This window comes from Sciurus vulgaris, assembly GCF_902686455.1.
Source record: "Sciurus vulgaris genome assembly, chromosome: 13".
NCBI lineage: Eukaryota > Metazoa > Chordata > Mammalia > Rodentia > Sciuridae > Sciurus > Sciurus vulgaris.
In genome coordinates, this window is record NC_136474.1 from 85,162,938 (window position 1) to 85,184,542 (window position 21,605).

Here is a 21,605-nt window from a genome sequence, read left to right on the forward strand (position 1 = left end):
ATGAGGACATTTCTAAAGTGTGTCACCAACTGGGAGGGAGACTCTCAGATGGGGTCTGTGATCAAGTAAGTGCAAAGTCTGGCACATGGTTACTTTCCTCCCTTCTTAAGGCACATAAATTAAGCTTCCTAAATACAGAATGTAATTATTTAACTTTGATCGACTAGGTGTTTCTCAAGTGTATGTCATCAAGAAACCCTTCTTATTATGATATATTTGTATACAAAGGAACTAAAGTTCTATGGGACATATTCTCTGTAGTCCATAGATACTATAATTCTATTGGTGAGTTGATCAACACCTGTAATCCATTTTAATATGTGACACATCTCAAAATATTTTTATTTCTTCACAAAATGAATATCATAAGCAGAGATTCTACCCACTTCTACTCTTTAAAAACCATGCTGATGTAGATGGGGATGTAGCTCAGTAGTAGAGCACCTTCTCGGCATGGGTGAGGTCCTGGGTTCAATCCCGGGTACCAAAAAAAAAGTACAAAAAAATAAAAACATGCTGATGCAAAAATAGAAAAATGCTACAAAGACATTACTTTAGTAGTGAAAGCACACAGCTTAACAATCACAAATGCTTTAAAGCATTTTAAAGAGGACTGTCAACAAGAAAAGAGTGACTATGAGAAGGAGGGAAATCACCCAGTTATCTCTGGTCACTTAAGGAGTCCTCAGATCTAGTCTGAAGGGGTCCTCTCCAGGTAACTGAGCCGTTTTAGTGTCATTCTCTTCAGCCCCCTGACAAGAGGGCATCTGACGTGCATACGGAGCTCACCTGCTTCCCCCAAGGACAGGGCAACCCTGAAGCAGCTACTGCCTGTCTCTGCAAACCCCTTCATTGCCCTGGGTTAACTTCATTGGCTCAGTGATATGTCAAAAGGAGGAGCAAAGAAGTCCCCAGTCTACTAAATCAGTGTGTAAATGTGGCAGGAAAAAAAAGGAGACTTGACATAAATGTTCCTAATGTCTGACTAGGCTGAAATTTGGAATGAGTTTTTCATGAGAAATCATATTATAACTGGCAAATAATTTTCTAATCCAGTTCTATCACTGATAAATAATTTTGAGGGCATGATTTTGAAAATATACTGTCATTTACATTATTTTCCTAAAAAAATGAAAAAAAAACCTGGATGTGGTAGCATATGCCTGTAATCCCAGTGACTTGGGAGGCTGAGGCAAGAGGATTCAAGTTTGAGGCCAGCCTTAGCAACTTAGCGAGACCTAGTGTCCAAAGAAAAACAAAACAAAACAAAAATCAAAAAGGGCTGGGGATATGGCTCAGTGGTTAAGAACCTCTGGGTTCAATCCTCAGTACCTAAAAAAGAAAAATAACTTTATGTTCTCAATGTTGCACACTAAATGTAATAATACAGAGAATTAGTCTATTGGTTAAGTTATGGACAGGCTGTGGTTCATTTCCTAAAATCTTAGTGTTCCCTCCCAAATTTATTCTTGGTCCATGAGACATAGCATTTTTTTTTTTTTTTTTTTTTTGGTGTTCAATATTTTTTCTACTTGATATGCCCACTTTATTGTTTATATCATTTTCTAATTTAAACCATGTGATTAGCAAACGTGTGAAGTCCTGATTCAGAAATCTAGTACATTATAGATAGAATGAAAAAATATATGTCTTAAACAGAGATACATTTTGCCTAAATCTCATCTCTTCTGTTATTCAATACAAAAATATATACTTCAAACACTTCAAGATAGCTGAGAAAATATACCATAGAGAAAGCCCATTCCCCAGTGAGTCTGAGGGGTCCAATTACAGTGCAGTAAGGTGAGCCAGGGGCGGGGGGTACACTTTCTCCTTCTGCCAACTCACACTGACCCCAAAAGGCAATGTGAAGAACAAAGCAGGCTTCAAAGAACATAATAATGAAAGATAAGGCACTAAGCACCTTTTACAATGTTGTAATAAAATATCCATTAATTTTTCTGTAAGGCAAAAACTAAATATAAAAAGAGTTAAGTGATAAGTGTTCATGTAATCAACCTTCTCTGATTAGTGAAAAAAACTGATTAAAAAGCTGGCACAGTGGTACACACCTGTAGTCCCAGAGATTCGAGACTGAGGCAGAGGAATGCAAGTCCCAGGCCAGCCTGGGTAATTCAGTGAGACCCTGTCTCAAAATAAAAAAGACTGGGGATGTAGCTGGGTGGTAAGCACCCCTGGGTTCAATCCCCAGTACCACAAAACAAAAACAAAAACAACACAACTGACATAAAACTTTCTGAAGTTATATGAAAGCTCAGATTCTGTTTCTGCCAATATCATTGTTTGCTCTGGTAGCTTTAGTTGTTCACCTTGATTTTATATTATATAGACTGAAGCATGAGGTCTTATGTAAATATCAATACCTCTCTTTTAATATACTAGAATGCATTCACTGCTGTATCAGTGTCATGTCATCACAAGTAAATTACATTTCATCATAAATAGAAATACAGAAAATATATTTTACGAAATAGAATTTTGAGCTTTTTAAAATTGTATTTATTCACTCACCTTCAAATTTAAAAAATCTAGTAATTTGTAAAGGGCTTTCTTGTCATTCATATTAATTAGTAATGCTATAACTTAATTCAAAAGCAATTTTTTAAAATGGGACATATACCAGTAAAGCTTAGCATCAGCCAAATGCTTCTGGCATACCATGGGCAAAAGGCCAACTCTTCAGCAACATGTAAAGGTCACGTTATGAAAAAACTAAATAAAAAATTACTCTCAAAATATTTTGTCCATTAGAATTGCTTTACGAATGGAAATCTAAATTTAATGAGATGACTTACGCCCTTGGGTTAGAAACTCACAACCAGAAGAATAACAGTGTTAACAAGAATTCTTATGATATTGTCAGAAAGTTTTAACCACTGATTTGAAAAATCCTGTTGAAACAAGATATGAAAAAAACCTATATGGGTAACAGACGTTGGATCTACAATTAAAAACTCTTCCGTTTATTTTCTTAACAGAAAGGACACAAATACTAAGCATTTCTACTTTTCAATCCCCAGAAATTCCATGATAATCTAGAAATGGGGGGAAAAAATGTCAAGGTTAAACTTGCATCTAGCTATTGATGATGAAATTCCTGGTAATAGCACTAAGCTTAAGATAGTACACTGCATACTGAAGAAAAATGACAAGAACCTGCAAATATTTTTCTTGTGGAGTTTTAGTGAATTTGAAGTAAGATACCCTGTCTTACAAGTGATATTATTGAGCAGGTAGAACTACTACAAAACCAGTGCCTGAGAGCTGATAAATATTTACAGTGCCATGTGGTGATTCCTTTAAGTTCAGTCACACCAGTGATTTTGGATGCCACACCAGTACTGCCTCATGTTCTTCTTCTGGCACAGGGGTGCAGTATCTTGCCAATCAGATTGTTCCAAGTGCTCTGAAACATCACTGAGAAGAGCAGCCAGCAAAAAGAAAACAAAATGAAAATGGAGAATGCTTTTCTACAGATAGAATTACTATTTAAAAGTACTAAAAAAAAATCACAAAAGAAAAAAAAAAAAGGATCGTCTTTATCCTAGATATCCTATAAATTCAGAATTCAAAATATTATTTTCTCTATAGAACAATATATAATGCATCAAAATTCATTTTCCTATTGAATCCTTAATGGGATTTTAGATGAGCTGGAGAGACAGGATCCAGATGCTAAATGACGGTTTCCATAACATCATATGAGATGGCTTTTGGGTTTGCCATACAGTTTGAGTTTCTTTGTTGTGAGCAGCTGTGCTAGGCCATTGAGAAACACCAGAAAGATGGTCATGGACATGACAATCACATAGTGGCTAATGCTGCAAAAGGAGAAAAACATGTTACAGTCAGAGAAAAGAATGCATGAGGAAGAGCACAAGATTCCTAAAAACATTAAAAAAATTTTTTTTGTAGTTGTAGATGGACAGCATGCCTTTATTTTATTTGCTTATTTTAATGTGGTGCTAAGGATCAAACCCAGTGCCTCACGGGTGCTAGGCAAGCCCTCTGCCACTGGACTACAGCTCCAGCCCCCTAAAAAGTTTTTAAAATGGGATATATTAATACAAAGGAATTACAAAGGTACCAATGATTTCAAAATAGAGACCAAAATTTTTTTTGAAGTTTATATTTGTTATATAGTAATGAGTACTGTATGTATTTTCTTGGTAATGTTTATTAAACATTAATAATGCATACTAATTACATATTAATTTTAAGTCCCAATAACATAAATTACCATTATGCTAAAATAGTGATGAACATATTTTGATATATCTGTAACAACTACAATATGTTATAAAAATGTCTGCGATTGGAATCAGGAGTTCCTCTGACTTTGACACCAATAGAAATTAACCCATTAAATTTCAAGCTTTCAATATTGAGAATATTTCAGTGAAATAGGTACATTAATACAGGATGAAAATCATAATCTAGGGCTTATTATATAATTTATTGTCATTAATATTTTAATGAATATTATCACTAATCATTCACATACTATTTGCAAAAGAATAAAACTCTAAAACCATAAATACTTATTTTGAAGTTACCATAAGCAATACATGTTTAAAATTTTTAGGTATTCCATAAATAGGACAATAAGACATCTGGGTTAAATTTCAAAAACTTTTAGGAAAGTGAAGATGATTTTTTTCCCACAAATTCTTGAACCCTCTGGATTCTATCCACAGATTCCCCAAAGATGACCCCACGTTAAATATTCTGACGTTTTAGAGCACACCATCTTATGCTCTGAAATAAGTTTGTAACTACTTTGTTAAAACTACCAGTCACTGCAAGTACAAATATGTAACAACAAATCCCATTATTATGTACAACTCTAATGGGCCAATAAAAAAATGTGGGAAAAAACCCTCCAAACTACTAGTCACTAAGAAATAAAACCACTACCCATGCTCAAATTTTAGTCAAGGAATCTTAACAAAGGGAAAAAGGCCACATCTCTTTGTTAAACTCATAATCAAAAGCTACTGTCTCCCAGACAGTAGCTAGAAAAAGAAGTATGATACTATTAGAATTACTTCATTCTTATCTATCAACAATAGCACGTGATGTTTTTCTTTTTAAACACAATACCTATACACTGCATAGAACATATTAAAAATTTTTTGAAGAATGGCAAGAAATGTAGGTTACAGATCTGACAAATGTAAAGGAGAGGTTTCATGTAATGACACAGTACGGTACTGTCCACGCTAAGCGATGGTGCATGCTGTCAAGTTATTTCTTTTCAATGGCTGTCACAGTTACATTTAACCATTTACCTTTACAATGGATTTGCATGTTTTAAAACATTGGTCAACAAACAGAGGGAACAATATTTTAGCAGGCCTAAAACCCACCAGTGAGGAAGGGAGGTCATATTTCCTTCCCCTTCCTCTCATCTACCCCGAACAAATGGGAGAAAAACTTTTCCCTCCTGCCTTCCCAATCACTTCAACTCCATAGCTGAACAGTCCCCACGGTGCCAAATTGCTGGATTTAGGTCAGCTTTAGCAGGCTGTCAGATCTTTGTTCATTCATAGGCTCTCAAGGCCAGGAAAAAAGGGCTTTCTACTCAGTGCAATTTTTTTTCTTTAAAGTAATGTTACAGTTTTTCAATGGTAAAGTTTTAGTCTGATAAGATTGTCTTTGGAAAGGCAATGGCTGAAGATTTTTATTTAGAATTTCTCGGTTTACCTTGTAAAGTAAATGTGAAACAGAAAAGGAAGAGTTGAAAAATGAAATAGCAAGGATTAGAAACAGTCACGTTAGAAATCTGGCTCTGGTCTAGGGTAGACTCCTGAACCAAAAAGAAAACAATAAAATTAGGTCCTTGGTTGATGAACAAATATTAACACTAAAGGAAGCTTTTTAAAACTGTTGTTTTCACTATAAAAATAATGTAATGGGGTGGGCAAGAGAAGAATGGAGGAACTTTGGATGGTGTAGAGGAAAATGGGATGGGAGGGGGTTGGGGAAGGAAAAATAGTATACTGAGACAGACAGCATTATCCTATGTATTGTATGATTACATGAATGGTGTGAATCTACATTGTGTTCAACCTTAGAAATGAAAAGTTGTACCCCGTTTGTGTACAATGAATCAAAATGTGGCAAAAATAAAATTTTAGAAAATGCAAATAAGTCAAAAAAGAATAAAAAAAAGTAATGTAACAGGATACTAGACATGAAATTTTTCTACTTAAATTTATCTTAGTGTGTGTATTTTTTTCTTTTTACCTAGAATGAATATGATTTGGAACTTACTTTTTATTTAATTAAATCACTGATAATTATTTAATTAAAAATGAAAACAAACCATAAGACTACTGTCCTTATCAAACGTGATAGGAATAACACATATTCATTTTAACATAATACTGTTGAAAACCTCATGCCAAAATAAATAAGATGGCTTAAAATTAACTGAGCCATGTTGACATTTCATTACACAGAATTTGGTATATTGGTAAATGAATCTTGTTTTAAAAGTCTTCCCAAGTAAGGTAACTCAAGTTTATCAAGGCACATGGATGCTGGGAAAACATGCTAGTAGAGAACTAAAAAGTCTGTCTTCCAGGAAATGGAGTAGGTGCGTTTTCCCCTATTCCTCCTGCTAAGTACTATTAAAAGTTTTGGACATTATATAAAACAAGCACAAGAAGACTCCGAAAGGCAGAAAGAAGGTGGCAGACTGGCTAGGGCTCCTAGAACCCAAGGAGCCCACCACGGTGGGTTTTCTTTTTGTCTCACATATATCAGCTTGAAAAAAGAAGCAGGTAACCTAGAAATGCTAATGGGCACAGACAAAACCCACCCCAAAGCAAAAACGCCATCACAACAAAAGCCTCTTTCTCTAGCCAACAGAAGACAAGGGGAGCCTGGAAGATGGAAAACAATTAGATATTAACCATACTACCTCAGACAGCACAGAAAAATTGATGGCCCCACCCTCTACCCGTTCCAGCAAAGGCCAAGCAATTTGCAATATGGTAATGGGGTACTTCAATCCCTATCTCCCCTGCCCTCCACAGGGGTGCAGAGAGGGCTGAGTAGAGAAGGGCTGGTACTGTCATCCACACCAGGCAAAGATCCAAGTCATCAGCGGTAATGGGGCCCCTTCCCATCCTCATCAGGGTAGGGTCAAAAGAGGCTTAATGGAGAGTCAGGAATACAATAATTCTCAACAAAGAAACAGAAGACATGAAGAAGAATTAAATCAAGATTTTAGAACTGAAAAATATGATAACCAAAGTAAAAATAAAAAAACCCAATGAATAGCTGCTAGAGTAGAACTGAGAAGGACAGAGGAAAGAATCTGTAAACTTTAAGATAAAACAGTAGAAACTATAAACCAAGCCCAATAACAGAGAAAGCAGACAAAAAGCAAAACAAATAAACAACAATCCCCGCTCCCAAATACAGCCTCATGACCTGAAGACTGGAGTCACAGAAGGAAAAGAAAAAGAGGGCAAAAAAGGCTGAAATAGTGACTGAAAACTTTCAAAATTTGACAAAAGACATATCCATAGATTGCAAACTTTATACAAAATAAACCCAAAGCAATTCACATAAATTCACACCAAACTACTTAAAATTAAAAACAAGAAAAGAATTTGAAAGCAGTGAGAGAGAAATGACACCTGACCATGGGGGGAAAAGATTTTGAATGATAGTTGATTTCTCATCAGAAAATGTGGAAGTCAGAAGGAAGTACACCCCTTCATGTGCTGAAGGAAAGGCAAATTTCAACCCAGAATTCACTGAGAATATCCTTTTTCCTTGAAGGAAAAATTAAGACATTCTCCAATGAAGGAAAATGAAGAGAAGTTATTGCCTATGAATCTAGCCAAAAAACATCTGAAGGAAGTTCTCTAAACAGAAAAAAAAAAAAAAAAAGAAATAAAAAGAAATCTGGTAAAATGAACTCAGGATGCAAAAGTATGAGTAAATAAAAGACTTACCTTGTCTTCTTGAGTTTTCCAAATTCTACTTCATAGTTGAAGCAAAAATTTTAATACTGACATGTATATGGAGGAAATATTTAAAATAAAGTGAAGACTTTCCTATTTCCTGTTATTTACTTCTAGTTTGATTCTATTGCAGTCAGAGTTGGTAATCTGTGATTTCAGTTCTTTTAAACTTGTTGAGGATTATTTTATGACTCAGGATTTAGTCTATCTTGGTGAGTATGACACTTGAGAAGAACATGTATTCCACTATGGTTGGGTCAAGCGTACTATACTGTCAAGTATATCTTGTTGATTGATGGAGTTGTTGAATTCTTTGATATCTTTGATGATTTTAGTCTAATTTCTCTATTGATTATCAACAAAAGGGTTTCTTTGCTCTGAAGTCTGTTTCATCTGAATATAGTCACTCCCGCATGCGTTTATTTACTATTTGCATGGTACGCAGGTTGAGCCTGCCTAATCCAAAAATCCAAAATCCAAAATCTGAAACTTTTTGAGCACTAACATAATGCTCCAAGTGGAAAATTTCACACATGACCTCATGTGACAGGCCACAGTCAAAACAGTGCATTAAAAATTACCTTCAGGCTATGTGTATAAGGTATATAGGAAACATAAATGTATTTTGTATTTAGATTTGGGTTCTATCCCCAAGATATCTCATTATGTATGTGCAAATATATGTAGTACTATAATTTTTCATGAAGTTACCATTGGGGGGATACTAGGTAAAGATTACATAGGATCTCTCTGTATTATTTCTTATAACCTCATGTGATTCTATAATTACTCAAAATAAAATATTTGATTTTTTAATATTTAAGATTACAGGCTGGGGGGCTAGGGCTGTGGCTCAGTGTTGGAGAGCTTGCCTAGAACATGTGAGGTACTGGGTTCAATCCTCAGCACCACGTAAAAATAAATAAATAAAAAATGTATTTTAAAAAAAAAGATTACAGGCTGGGGCTGGGGTTGAAGCTCTTGGTAAAGCGCTTGCCTAGCACATGTGAGGCACTGGGTTGGATCCTCAGCATCACATAAAAACAAATTAATGAAAAAAAGATATTGTGTCCATCTACAACAAAAAAAAAAAAAAAAAAAAAAAAAAAAGGATTATAGGCCATACAAACAGGAGGTGGACTGGATTTGGCTGAAGGGCCTCAGATTGCTGAACTCTACCCTAAAGTATAAGCCCTATGGAACTAGGAACCATGAACTTTATCATTTTCCCCATTGCATCTTGAAGGTCTGATGCAAGGCCCTGTCGACATTCAATTAGTGTTTATTATACGAAGAGGGTAATTTGTAATTAAAATTATAAATAATAAAATCTTTTTTCATTTTCTATTACCTCAGCAGATTTCATGTGGACTTATATCAGACTTCCCTGAAATAAGTCATAAATAATCAAAATTAAATGCTTAAAAAAAGTTTAAAGAAACAGAATCTCTACTAAAATGAAGTAAAACAAGTCTTACAAGATATTAAAACATGAAGTGAGGTATTGGAATCATTAGAACAATGGATGAACGGAAAGCCTTGTCACACAGTAAGACAATAAGATAAAGGAATCACTGTGAAAACTCAAAACTGCTCTGACTGGGCTCACTTTAAATTTGTAAGCAAGACTAGGATTCATTTCTCATCAGTGGCATAGAATTCTAAGGCTGACTTCATAATTACCACAGAAATCTTCAACACTACTGTATTTCTCAGATCTCACAAGACATTTAAAAATTTGTACCAGTTCCATGGTCCAAATCCTCAACTCAATAAACTGGCTAAAAAGATCACAACTTCATGCTATAAAAATGTTTATTTCCCAGGTCAGGGACTGAGGTCTATATCAAGAGTGAGATGCTCATCAGAGAGCCTAAAAGATGAAATCCAGGAAAGCTCCATCTGATGTTGGGTCCATGAGGAAACGAGGCAAGGAGGTTGGGAGCCAGGTAGATGAAAAAAAGCTACAAGGACTAAAATGTAAAATACTACATTATGGAATGGATAAACAAAATATCAGTAGAGTGGACCACTATTTAGCAAAGAAAAGGAACAAAGTATTGATAGAAGCTACAATATAAACGAACCCCCCCCCCATCATTACACAAAGTAGAAAAAATCAGGCGCTTATATGAATTGTCAAATCCCTGGGGACAGATAAAGCTTAGTGTGGGTGGGTATATATATGTCTCAGTGGTAGAGCATGGGCATCAACATACAGGAGACCCCAGGCTTAATTTCCAGTACCAAAGAGAAAAAAAAAAAAAAAAAAAAAGAAAGAAAAAAGAAAGAAAGGAAGGAAGGAAAGAAGGAAGGAAGAAAAAAGGCTGATTAGTGGTTGTCTAGGGCTGGGTATGGGAATGGGGATAGACTAAACAGGATCAAGGGAATTTTTGGGGTGATGAAAATGTTCAAAAACTGGATTACAACAATGGTTATATAAGACTAATAAACTACTAAAAATTCAAAATTACTGAAATGATTTTAAAATCATTTGAGAAGTTAAAACTTTAAACTTGATGAATTGAAGGTATATAAATTATATCACAACAAAATTTCTAAGAGAAGGAGAAAACTACATGCTAGCAGATTTTTGTTCTGTTAAATTTTGTTTCCATTTTAAGGTCAAAATATTATGACTGATTTGATCTCTTAACAAAAATGTTTTTTTAAAACCAGAAGTGACCCATCTTCAAATTTAATGAAAGTCTATCTATAAAAGATTTTCATCCCACAGATCACTTATCTCCTTACAATGGCCTGAAATTATTGACTCTTGGCTCATTTAAACTAACATCATTGGCAGAAAACAGCTGTAAAGCTCATCAACATCATGTCATTGAGCAGTAAGGCATCCAGGGCGTGATATTTTGCATCAGTCAAGTCTTAGTGTCATCTGAGCATTAGCAGAGTTAAAGGAACAGCAAGTCTCAACTTAAAATGAGTTCAGCTGTTTCCACTCGCCCCCGACTACACAGACATCATTTAAGTCAGCAGTTCTCAAGGTGTGTGATGGAGGAGGACAGTGTACCAGTGGAGGGGCACACAGAACTGCCAGGCAGGTCTTTTCAGCCCACACAGTAAATGATATAAGCTTGATTGTATTCTTTTCAGTCAGGGGGATGGGTTATAAAAGCAGGTCATATCTGTCAGATGTACTGCAGCAGAAAAAGGTTGAGAACCACTGATTTGAATACAGCTTGATATTCATTGAAAGAACAAAGGCATTTCATTGCTCTAATAATTATATTTAGGACATTCAAAAGTGAGCAGAATCATGAGTTTTCATTATATCTAAAGAGAAATGATAAATACTTTAGCTGTCATTTGTACTTTAATAAGGTATAACAATAGTGCATGTAGGAAACAATTAAAGACCAAATGAACACTGCTATCAAATCAAACTGCAGCTCAATCAAACTGATGATCCTGACTCTATTCACCTCACTACAAACACATTTAGAACATAAATTTAAATATAGGTTTTTATAGTTGTGAATATGACCTCACAGGAATTTTTTCTCTAGTTTTAAAAATGCACTTTCAGTATGCCATATAAAAGGCAATACTCTGTAAAGTTTATGACCTGCAATAAATGAAGAAAAAGAATAAAGCTCAAAAGAAGAAAATACTAAATTAGCTCTGTCAGCTGAACACAATTTTATGGCCTGGGCAGGATATTTTTCACATGGTTGTTAAACGAATACCTGATGCCACAGGTTCTCCAGAGGAACGCTGCACTTAACCTGGGGCTTCAGCTGAATATATGGACTGCAGTGTATTCTTTTCAGAGTCCCAATTAAATTTTGGTAAAATCTGCTCTGAAGATGCACTGTAAACAAAGAGTACTATAACTATAAATGGATATACTGTCTCATGTCTTGGTAATGTGTCTTTATTGTTAAAGAAATAACTACTTATTCATTAACCAAAAAGTAATAGCTGAAGAATCTCTCAAAAGTATTCTGGAAACCTACAGCAGTCATTTCAACAACTCTATAAACATTCCAGACACATGCCAGGCTGCATTCACGGGCTAGTCAGTTCCCACTCCTCTCTAAAATTCTGGGATAGATTCTCACCACTTTGGTTTTCATAAAGCGATACAATAGTGAGGATAAAAGGACAACGTTCTATTCCTGTGAATAACAGGCATGAAATGGCTGCAGTTATTAACTATATCACAAACACAAAGGCGCTTAGAACTAAAATGTCATGAAGGGAAACCACCGCAGGAGCACAATTCAAATAACCCTGGGAATGCCACCAGTAAGTTCAATAACAACAGCACCAAGACAAGAAACATCTCTGCTTTTCAAATATACTTTCACATAGGAATAATTAGAAACCCCAAATCTTAAAAGCACATTCTCACAAATAAAAAGCAGAAAAAGTATGATAATAAGATTTTGACATGTGAACCCCATTATCTGGTGCTCTACTTTTTAATCTGGAAGTATACCTTTCCCCACTATCCAAGCCTTTTCCTAGCAATAAATTACATGTTTATGAAAATGCATGAACCACTCCTGCCCATTAGACCAATACCACGTGGTTCACCCAGGCAGTATATGCCATTAATGCTGTATAGGACATAAAGGAAAGATTTCAGAATTCTAACTTGCCAAAATAGCAGGGGGAAAACAAAAACAAACACACACACACACACACACACAAAAACCCCTCACATTATAGAATTCATCAGGGATAATACCATTTAGAAAGCCTAATTTCACCAACTCAGATTTCATTTTGTCCCTTCAATCATCTTCTCTTAAACTGGGCATGTTTAGAATGATAAAATAAAAAGAAGAGAAATAGAACAAGGAAATATTTCAGCAGGAATGACCTGCAGAATATGTGGGAAATTTATCTAGTTTAGTCCAAAGTCCTTACCCTGATGAACGGAACTATGATCCGTGGTCCTTTAATGTATCTGCCTTCAAGAAGTTTTTGAGGAGCAAGAGCCTCATTTAGCCTGCGGGAGTTAGGGCTCCGATGCCGAGGCACTGGGAAGGAGACTCACGAGGGTGTAACTATTAACGGGCTGGGTCTTTATCCTCTCCCCCTCCACCTTGGGTCTTTAATGTTGTATAGACCACTATCCTAGGTGAACCAGGGCATATGATCACCATGTGTATAGGGAAGCTTCCATTATTTAAAAAAAACAAGGTATTTTGATAGCATTTGTACTCTGTATACCATTAATTAACTACAGAACATTTTAATATGTTTACATAATTCACTTAGAGTACTGAAACATGGAGTTAACATGCATGTTTATGCCTAGTACTGCCAAGAGGAGGGTCATCAAAACATTCTCAGTCTACGTGTGCTAATGTGCCATTCTGTGTCACTTGATTGACTGGTGACATTTCATGCCTTTGTGTTTTCTCTTTTTTCTATATTTTATGCTCTGATGAATGCTTTATTCCCATGATGACTAATAAAAAAATGCAAGGAATAGTACTGGAAGTGCCACACGTGCCAGGAAGAATGTCATGCTAGATGTTAAATGCAAGTTTTGCAATGCCTCTTTTAAAAATGCATCAAGCAAATACACTTAACAAAAGCAAAAAATAATAAATTGGACATCAAAATGAAAAACTTGTGCACCAAAGGGCACAACTGACAGAGTAAAAAGGCAACTACAGAATGAAGGATTTGTTTTTTTTTTGGGGGGCTGGGGATCGAACCCAGGGCCTTGTGCTTGCAAGGCAAGCACTCTACCGACTGAGCTCTCTCCCCAGCCCCAGAATGAAGGAAACATTTGCAAATATATATCTGAGAAAGGGCTAATATCCAGATTATATAAAGAATTCCTAAAACTTAACAACAAAACAACTAACCCAATTTTAAAATGGGAAAGAGACTTGAATAGACATTTCCCCAAAGAAGATATACAAATGTCCAACAGGCATATGAAAAGATGCTCAATATGAGGAGTTAGAGAAGTCAAATTCACAGAAGCAGAGAACAGAATGGTGGTTGCCAGCTGCTGGGGGAGAGGAAAATGGGGAGCTGTTTAATGAGCAGCACAGTTTCAGTTATGCAAGATGAAACAGAAATGGAGATCTGTTGTACAACAATGTGAACATATTACTGAACTGTACATTTAAAAATGATTAAGAAAGTAAATTTTATGTTATATATATTCTGCTACTTTTTTTTTTTTTTTTTTTAAGGAAAGAAAAGAACATCAAGGGAAAAGAGGATAAAAACTGGCAATTTGGGTTTGGTGCTATCAAACTTACAAGTTTGGCCTAAGTCTGTTTCTGTAATAGGGTGATAAAATTTGTCCCCAAACTGCCTCCATATGTAGTGAACTGCAACCTTACTTGACACATAAATAAAATGCAAACTAATCTCAGAGTGTAACAGCTGAGTGTCAGACAATGACAGCAGTTGAGCTTCAGTCAGGCACAGGCTGCCAACTGACCAAACTAAGTCCTATAAAGCAAAAAAAAAAAAAAAAAAAAAAAAAAAAAAAAAGCGTCATCACACTATGCTATACAAGGCAAATGCTGACTGCAGCCAATCAGGTTGTTTCTGTATGTCACTTCATTTTCTCCAGCTATAAATATAATCTGCACAGGCAGTAGGGCTCAGCATTCTGAACTAATTGCAGTTCAGAATGTGGTCTGGTTCTAGAACCTTTCTCTTGCTCTAATAAACTTGAAGTTTAATGTATCTCAGTTTTTGTTTTTGTTTAACAGTGCAAAATACTATTACATGGTGAAGGGCCTTCTGACATCACTGCACTTTGGGTGGTTTGACTTTGGGAAAAAACTGTGCAGGGGCCACATAAAGACTTTGGGGTAACAAAAAACAAAACAAAAACAAACAAAAAATCACCAAAAAAAAAAAAAAAAAAAAGGAAAAACTGAAGACTGGTTGCCAAAGTGTGACACTAGAAATACATAAGGACACCTTGTAATGAACCTGACAGTGCTGCTGGCCATGTTATTACCTCCATTTCGAGGCATACATTCTTCACTTCCCTCATCCAGGGAATAAGTTTGTATAATACAGTAGTTAAGACTCCTAACTCATAGGCAATCATTCATTTATGAAAGTTACCATCTAAAATGCTAGAGCTCAAATAAATCTAAACATGGCTCCCAACTCATATGCAATGAACGTATGATATAATTTTGTATAAAATGTTCACCATGTTAAGCCTCCCAAGAGCTATTTTCAAGAAATTTCTTTATTTAAAACCTATGATCTTTGAAATCCAAATTATTTTTCTCATATACATATGCATTGGGCTTTTTTTTTTTTAAGTCTCTATAGTTTTGCTTATATCCATCTGTGTGCTTAAACTACTCTTTCCAATCTCTAAGTCCCTTCACTGAAATCCTACCTTTTGTTCAGAGGTCAGTTCAAGTGCCAGACCCTGCAGTGTTCCCTCAGTCACTGGAGGCTGAACTGGAGTGGTCCCTAATCATGACTCCTTGTACTATAGCTATTATGTCTTTCTACCTGTATTTGGCCATAATCTCCCAGAAAACAGGGCCATGTGTTAGAATCATATGCTTCTAGGGTTAAAATGTCCCTTACAGGTTATTCATCAGAACCTTTCGTTCAGTGCTTGAATTTCCTATGCAATATCCCAGTGAAGCAGTTACATATTTCCAATGCTAGAGATATCAAGTCTCAAGGCAGGCAATCCCATTCATCTTTGGGAACATAAGAAGGCCTGAGAATATTTCATGCATGGCAAGTGCTCAATATGTGTTTCTCAAGAAATAATTTATATGTTAAATGCATATATAATGCAAAAAAGCTATGCTACTTCAATCACAGTCTTTCAGAATCAGTTTCTCCTCTGTAGAACATAAATAATTATATTTTCCCACATCATGGTCATGAGAATTAATGAAAAAGTAAACTCCTACTATTATCTCATACATAATTTTTTGTGTGTGTGGTACTGGAAATTGAATCTAGGGGCTTGCCCATGCTGGGCAAGTACTCTACCACTGAGTCACATCCCCAAGCCCCAATAAATAAAATTTTAGTTGTAAACTTTTTCCCCTCAGTACTGACCACTGAACTCAGCAGTACTCTACCACTGAACCACATACCCAGCCTTTTCTGAAATTATTTATTTACTTATTTATTTTTGTTTTGACACAGGATCTTGCTAAGTTGCCATGGCTGACCTCAACCTTGTGATCTTCCTGGGTAGCTGGGATTGCAGGTATGTGCCATCACACCTGGCTAATCATAATTATTATTATTATCAATTTAATATCTTTTCCCGATAATCCTTAATTTTCCCAAGCTTAACTCAATTTGGCTTCTTCCAGGTTTGAGTAGACGCTTTTCTATGGCCAAACAATTCAACCCCCAAATAGTTTCTGGAAACTTCTGGGGATCCCAAGGAAGAAAAGATAAATATGATTGCACTAAGTTACTTAAAACAGCTTAACTTGACATTTCTAAAGAAAATAATTCAGAAGTTTCAAGAGAAAAATGGTGACTATCTTTGAACAAGCAACATTAAAACTGTGAAGGGGATAAAGTAACTCCTGGACAAAGAGGTATATAGGACTTCCAGAATGGACAGGGGCGGAAAATGATGCAAGAGGGGAAAATAATAGGCCAAAAGACTTTTCTTCTTTTCCCTCTTTTTCTTTCCTCTTCATTCCCTCTCTCCCTTTCTTCCCCTCTCTCTTTCTTCGTGTTTCTATATTTCCAGCTCTTTTTCTTTTAAATGAAGTTGTATATTATTAGTGAGGGAGAAAAAGAAAAGATAAGTTGTTCTGTTGTTGAGGAAAATAATCTGCTAATTAATTTTTGGGATGAAAGACTACCGGTGACAAAAGGAAACAAAAACATATGGACCCAGGATGAACTAATGAGAGCTAAGTAAACAGAATGAGAAAGACAGGCTTATAGTTACCACTCAGGAAACAGTTGTTGAACAAAAGCAAGAAAACGTAAATAATCAAGAGGGGGAAAGGTCATGCATTCATGGAAAACAATCTTCTCTACTTGAATCCTGAACATAGAAGTAACTAAGGTAAGCCAAGGGGATGCTGAAGCTAAGGAGAATTTGTTAGGGATTGTTCATGGGTATCCATTCTGAACAGCCCTAGTAGAAGTCCTGCTGGGTCATACACAAAGCTTTAAGGTTTTAGCAGCATACTACTCCTGCCAGCTTCCTTTAACCGCAGCTTGTAACTATGCTATCAAGCCTTTTTTATGTCACAAGGCTTTCCTCTTAAGCATCAATGTGAGATTCACTACTTGTTTCCATCTTCTGATGCACTTAAGAAAACACTGTCTACCATGTAGTCTGGCAGTGTGTACCAGAATGGGCAGTGCCTGTCTGTTATGGCCCGTGTGCCCTGTGACAGCCAAGCCCTATCAGAAACCTGTTTTCTACCTCACGCCCTGCATTTCAATATTTCTCTTTGAAGACAGGACTCATGCTCTGTACTTTTTTTTTTCTTTTCTTTTTTGTGGTACTGGGGATTGAACCCATGGCCTTGTGCTTACAAGGCAAGCATGCTCTGTACTTTTAACAAAAACAATACTTTTCTCACCGAAGATAACCTCATTCTTGGCTCGCTTCTTCCTTATCAATATTTCTTTCTCTTTTAATTCAAAATTTATATTATTCAAAACTTTCCAGTGAATAGTTCCTTTGCAATAATCACAAACATAAGATTAGATACAAAGTCACTTTTAAAAAAGAATTAAAGGGCTGGGGATGTAGCTCAGTTGGTAGAGTGCTTGCTTTGCAAGCACAAGGCCCTGGGTTCAATCCCCAGCACCGCAAAAAAAAGCAAAACAAAAAAGAATTAAATTGCAATATGTAACATTTGGGAAATTCTCTTTATGTAGAAGCAATGAAGGGCAGTTGGAATTCTAGAGCCTCAGCTACAGAAGTTCTGCCTTTAACACCAGTGAGCCACCAGGCACAGTGGCACACACCTGTAATTCCAGTCACTTGGAATGCTGAGGCAGAAGGAGCTCAAGTTCAAGGCCAGCCTTGAAACTTGGTGAGACCCTATCTCAAAAAAAAAAAAAAAAAAAAAAAAAAAAAAAAAAAAGCCACCAGTTGAACCATTTACAAGACCTGTGACCATGAGTAAGTCATAATCTCCGTATGTCTCACCTGTCAAGTAGAGAGACTAAACAGATCTACTGTGAAAGATAATATCTATTTCATTGTCTTGTGATGAAGATCACATGAACTAATGTGCTGAAACTTATTATAAATGGCGTAGCACAAAACGTTTTTGGCAGAGGCGTGACTAACGGAAATCCTTTGACTGACATTCTGGACCTCTACTCAAGTTGAGCTTCTGTCTTTGCCTTTTGCCAAATATAAACTGATTCTCTTGTCTCTGAACTGTTACTGTCATGCCTTTTCAGGACCCATATCTCAAACACCTAACTGTTGGGTATATGGATTCTATTGCAAGCACAACCTTGCTCTGACCTTGCGGGCAGTTCTGTCTATTCTGTGAATAAATTTCCTTCATTTGGGTCCTATATACTACCTCCAATTAAAATTGATGAAACTAGTGACATTCACTCCTTCCACCTATAATATTCCTGATACTCACTAGTAGTAAGAAATGAAAATAACATCTCCCTCATAGAAACGTGACAGTAATCCCATGCAAACACTGCCCTATAGTTCTCTTCCCCATTCTAATTAAGCTTGAGTGATTTAAACTTAAAATTCTACTTCCTGACTTCCAATTCCATTTTTGCCTTTTCCCTTTAAGTTTTAGCAAAGTTGTACATGCAGTACCAAAAATAATAATAATAACAGAGCAAGATCTATAAAGTGAAGTAACAATCTCTCCTTCCTTCTTACTGACTTCTCAGAATATCCACTCTACTTGTTTTTGGAACTTCTGGTAGTTTTCTCCTTAACATGAATTAGTATCTTTATGTTGCTGTTTATTGAGCATCAATTTAAAACATTATTTACTAGGAAAGAGGAGGATTCATGCTCTACTCATTACAATTTTAGATACTTACCTATCTTAGTACTATTTGTCCTTGTTCATCAATTTTGAGGTATCATTTACATATGAGAAAATGGAACTACTTGAAGCATCCAGTTAGCTGAGTTCTGACAAATGGCATACCCATGTAACCACCATCACTATCAAGATATAGAACATTTCCACCCCCACAAAAGTTCCCACATACCCTTCTGCAGTCAATCCTACCCTCACTCCAGTCCCAGAAACTATTGATCAGTTTTCTGTGGCCACAGATTAATTTTGCCTGTTCTAGAATTTATTTATTTATTTGGTACTGGGGATTAAACCCAGGTGGTTTAAGCACTGAGCCTTATCTGTAGCCCCTTTTTATGTTTTATTTAGAGACAGTCTTGTGGAGTTGTTGCTCAGGGCCTTGCTAAGTTGCTGGGGCTGGCTTTGAAATCACAATCCTTCTGCCTCAGCTTCCCAAGCCACTGGGATTACAGGTGTGTGACTATTCCTGGCCTGTTCTAGAATTTCATACAAATGTAATAATACGTTATGTACTCTTACATACCTGGCTTCTTTCATTCAGTATGGTTTCTGAGATTCACCCATGCAGTTGAGTTTACCAGTCATTAATTTGCTTTTATCAGTAAGTAGTATTCCATTATATGGATATAGCACAATTTGTTTATCCATAGTCATGTACTGATGAACAATTCGGTTGTTTCTGAATTTGGGCTGTTATGAATAAAGACACTATAAAAATTCCTGTACAAGATTTTCCTTCTCTTGGATAAATACCCAGGCATAGAATGGTTAGGTCACAGGATGATGGGTATTTAACTTTTTAAGAAAGCCTCTCTTCCCTCTGGGTGTCATTCAGAAACAGGATGGCTACCAGTGAATTCTATTCATGTGACAGAAATTGCTATGTCATGGTTTAGGATGAGCAGGAGGGGTGCTTTACTCTCTGGGATATAGAGGGGAAGAGGTTATAAATGACAGAACGGGGAAGAGATTTATTTTGAGTAGGCAGCACATATAACGAAGCAGTGAAATTCTCCCCAGACCTTCTTTTCAGTCTCTTTAGAGTTATCCTTTGGTCTTCCCCTAAGAGTATAATGCCTGTAACACTTTTTGCATAGTGATGGAGGTAGAGGAGAGACTATGGAGAGCCCGTTGATACCATTATTTGGTATTTGATAGACAGATATTCAGTTAATCCCCTCTGGTTCCCTTTTATCACCCCTCTCTCTACATTACAAGTGTGACTGAGCCTGAAGCCTTCTGGATTCCCCTATCCTTTCACAATACCTGCCTGTAGATTCTGGGGTGCTACTTCTCTCTGATTATCCTTTTCCTGAAATTCATTGAACTCATATTTGTGGATATCCCTTCTCTTGTTCTCTTCACTTTTCCTATTTTTTTTTTTTTTTTTTGGTCGTTGTTTTTTTTTTTTTTTTTCTTTTTTTGGTACCAGGGATTGAACTCAGAGGCATTCAATCACTGAGCCACATCCCTAGCCCTATTTTATATTTTATTTAGAGACAGGGTGTCACTGAGTTGCTTTGCCCCTTGCTTTTGCTGAGGCTGGCTTTGAACTCACAATCCTCCTGTCTCAGCCTCCCAAGCTGCTGGGATTACAGGTGTGTTCAATCAGGCCTGGCTTTTTTTTTTTTTTAATTGGGGTCCTGGTAGAGATGAAAATCAATAATCTTTGGTCTGCAGCACTCATCCAGAAATTGGTGTATCTAATTCAGCATAGAAAATCTAGTACCAGATCATACCAGTGAACCTATTCTAGCCAAGTTCATCGATGACCACTGCTGCTTACTCCAATGCATACCTTCGTGTCTTTCCTTGATCTCTCTGTAACACCTGACACTGCATGACTTCCCTCCTTCCTGAAATACTTTTTGATTTTCACAATACTACTATCTTCTGGGTTTCTCCTGCTGTATGGCTACTTCTTTCAGTTCCAATTCCATACTTTTTGTTCTCTGCTCTTCATCTTCTCTCACTGTACATGTTTTCCCTCCATTCTATGACTCAATATACTCTTTCAAACCTTATACTTGCCATATTCAGACAGCCCCAGTCCTAAGAAGCCTTTCAGTACTCTGCAAGGCTGAGAAAGGTACTCTGTATGCCCTCAGGACCTAAGGAACTGGTCTAGAACTCTTCCCACAGCTCCAGATTGCCTGCTCAGGGATGTTTCTTTCTCCAGCTGTCAGTTCCCTGAGGCCCAGGACTGTGTTTTCATCTCCAACTCCTCTGACATACAGTTTATACTTAATACACAGTTGGTACTCAATAAATATTTGCAGAATCGAATTGAAATCATGGATACAAAAAGGTACTTTGTATTTTATACATGTTATTATTGACAGTTACAATAAGGTTTTGTACTGTGAAGAAAAAAAAAAGATGCTAGGTAAGATAAGGCTCAAGCCAATCAGAGAAAAATCTAAAATTGTTAATTAGTATAATATAAATTAGTGATGCACATTTTAATGTGAAAATTATGTCCTTGGCACCTCTTTAAAGCCAAACTGATACAGATTTCTGCCAAAATAAGTCTCACTACTGTATTCATAGCAGCATTATTCACAATAACCAAGATGGTATGAATGTCTAC

General features: G+C 36.3%; 1 protein-coding gene across 1 annotated transcript in view; it reads right to left on the bottom strand.

Moving 5' to 3' along the window:
* Nucleotides 1-1,977: 1,977 nt before the first annotated feature.
* The window catches only part of PIGN (phosphatidylinositol glycan anchor biosynthesis class N), a 119,865-nt gene continuing 100,237 nt past the window's right edge, over nucleotides 1,978-21,605 (bottom strand). Inside the window, 1 exon segment of the mRNA XM_079109048.1 lies at nucleotides 1,978-3,842. Coding sequence (XP_078965174.1) covers nucleotides 3,719-3,842 — 124 coding nt within the window. The 3' untranslated portion in view covers nucleotides 1,978-3,718.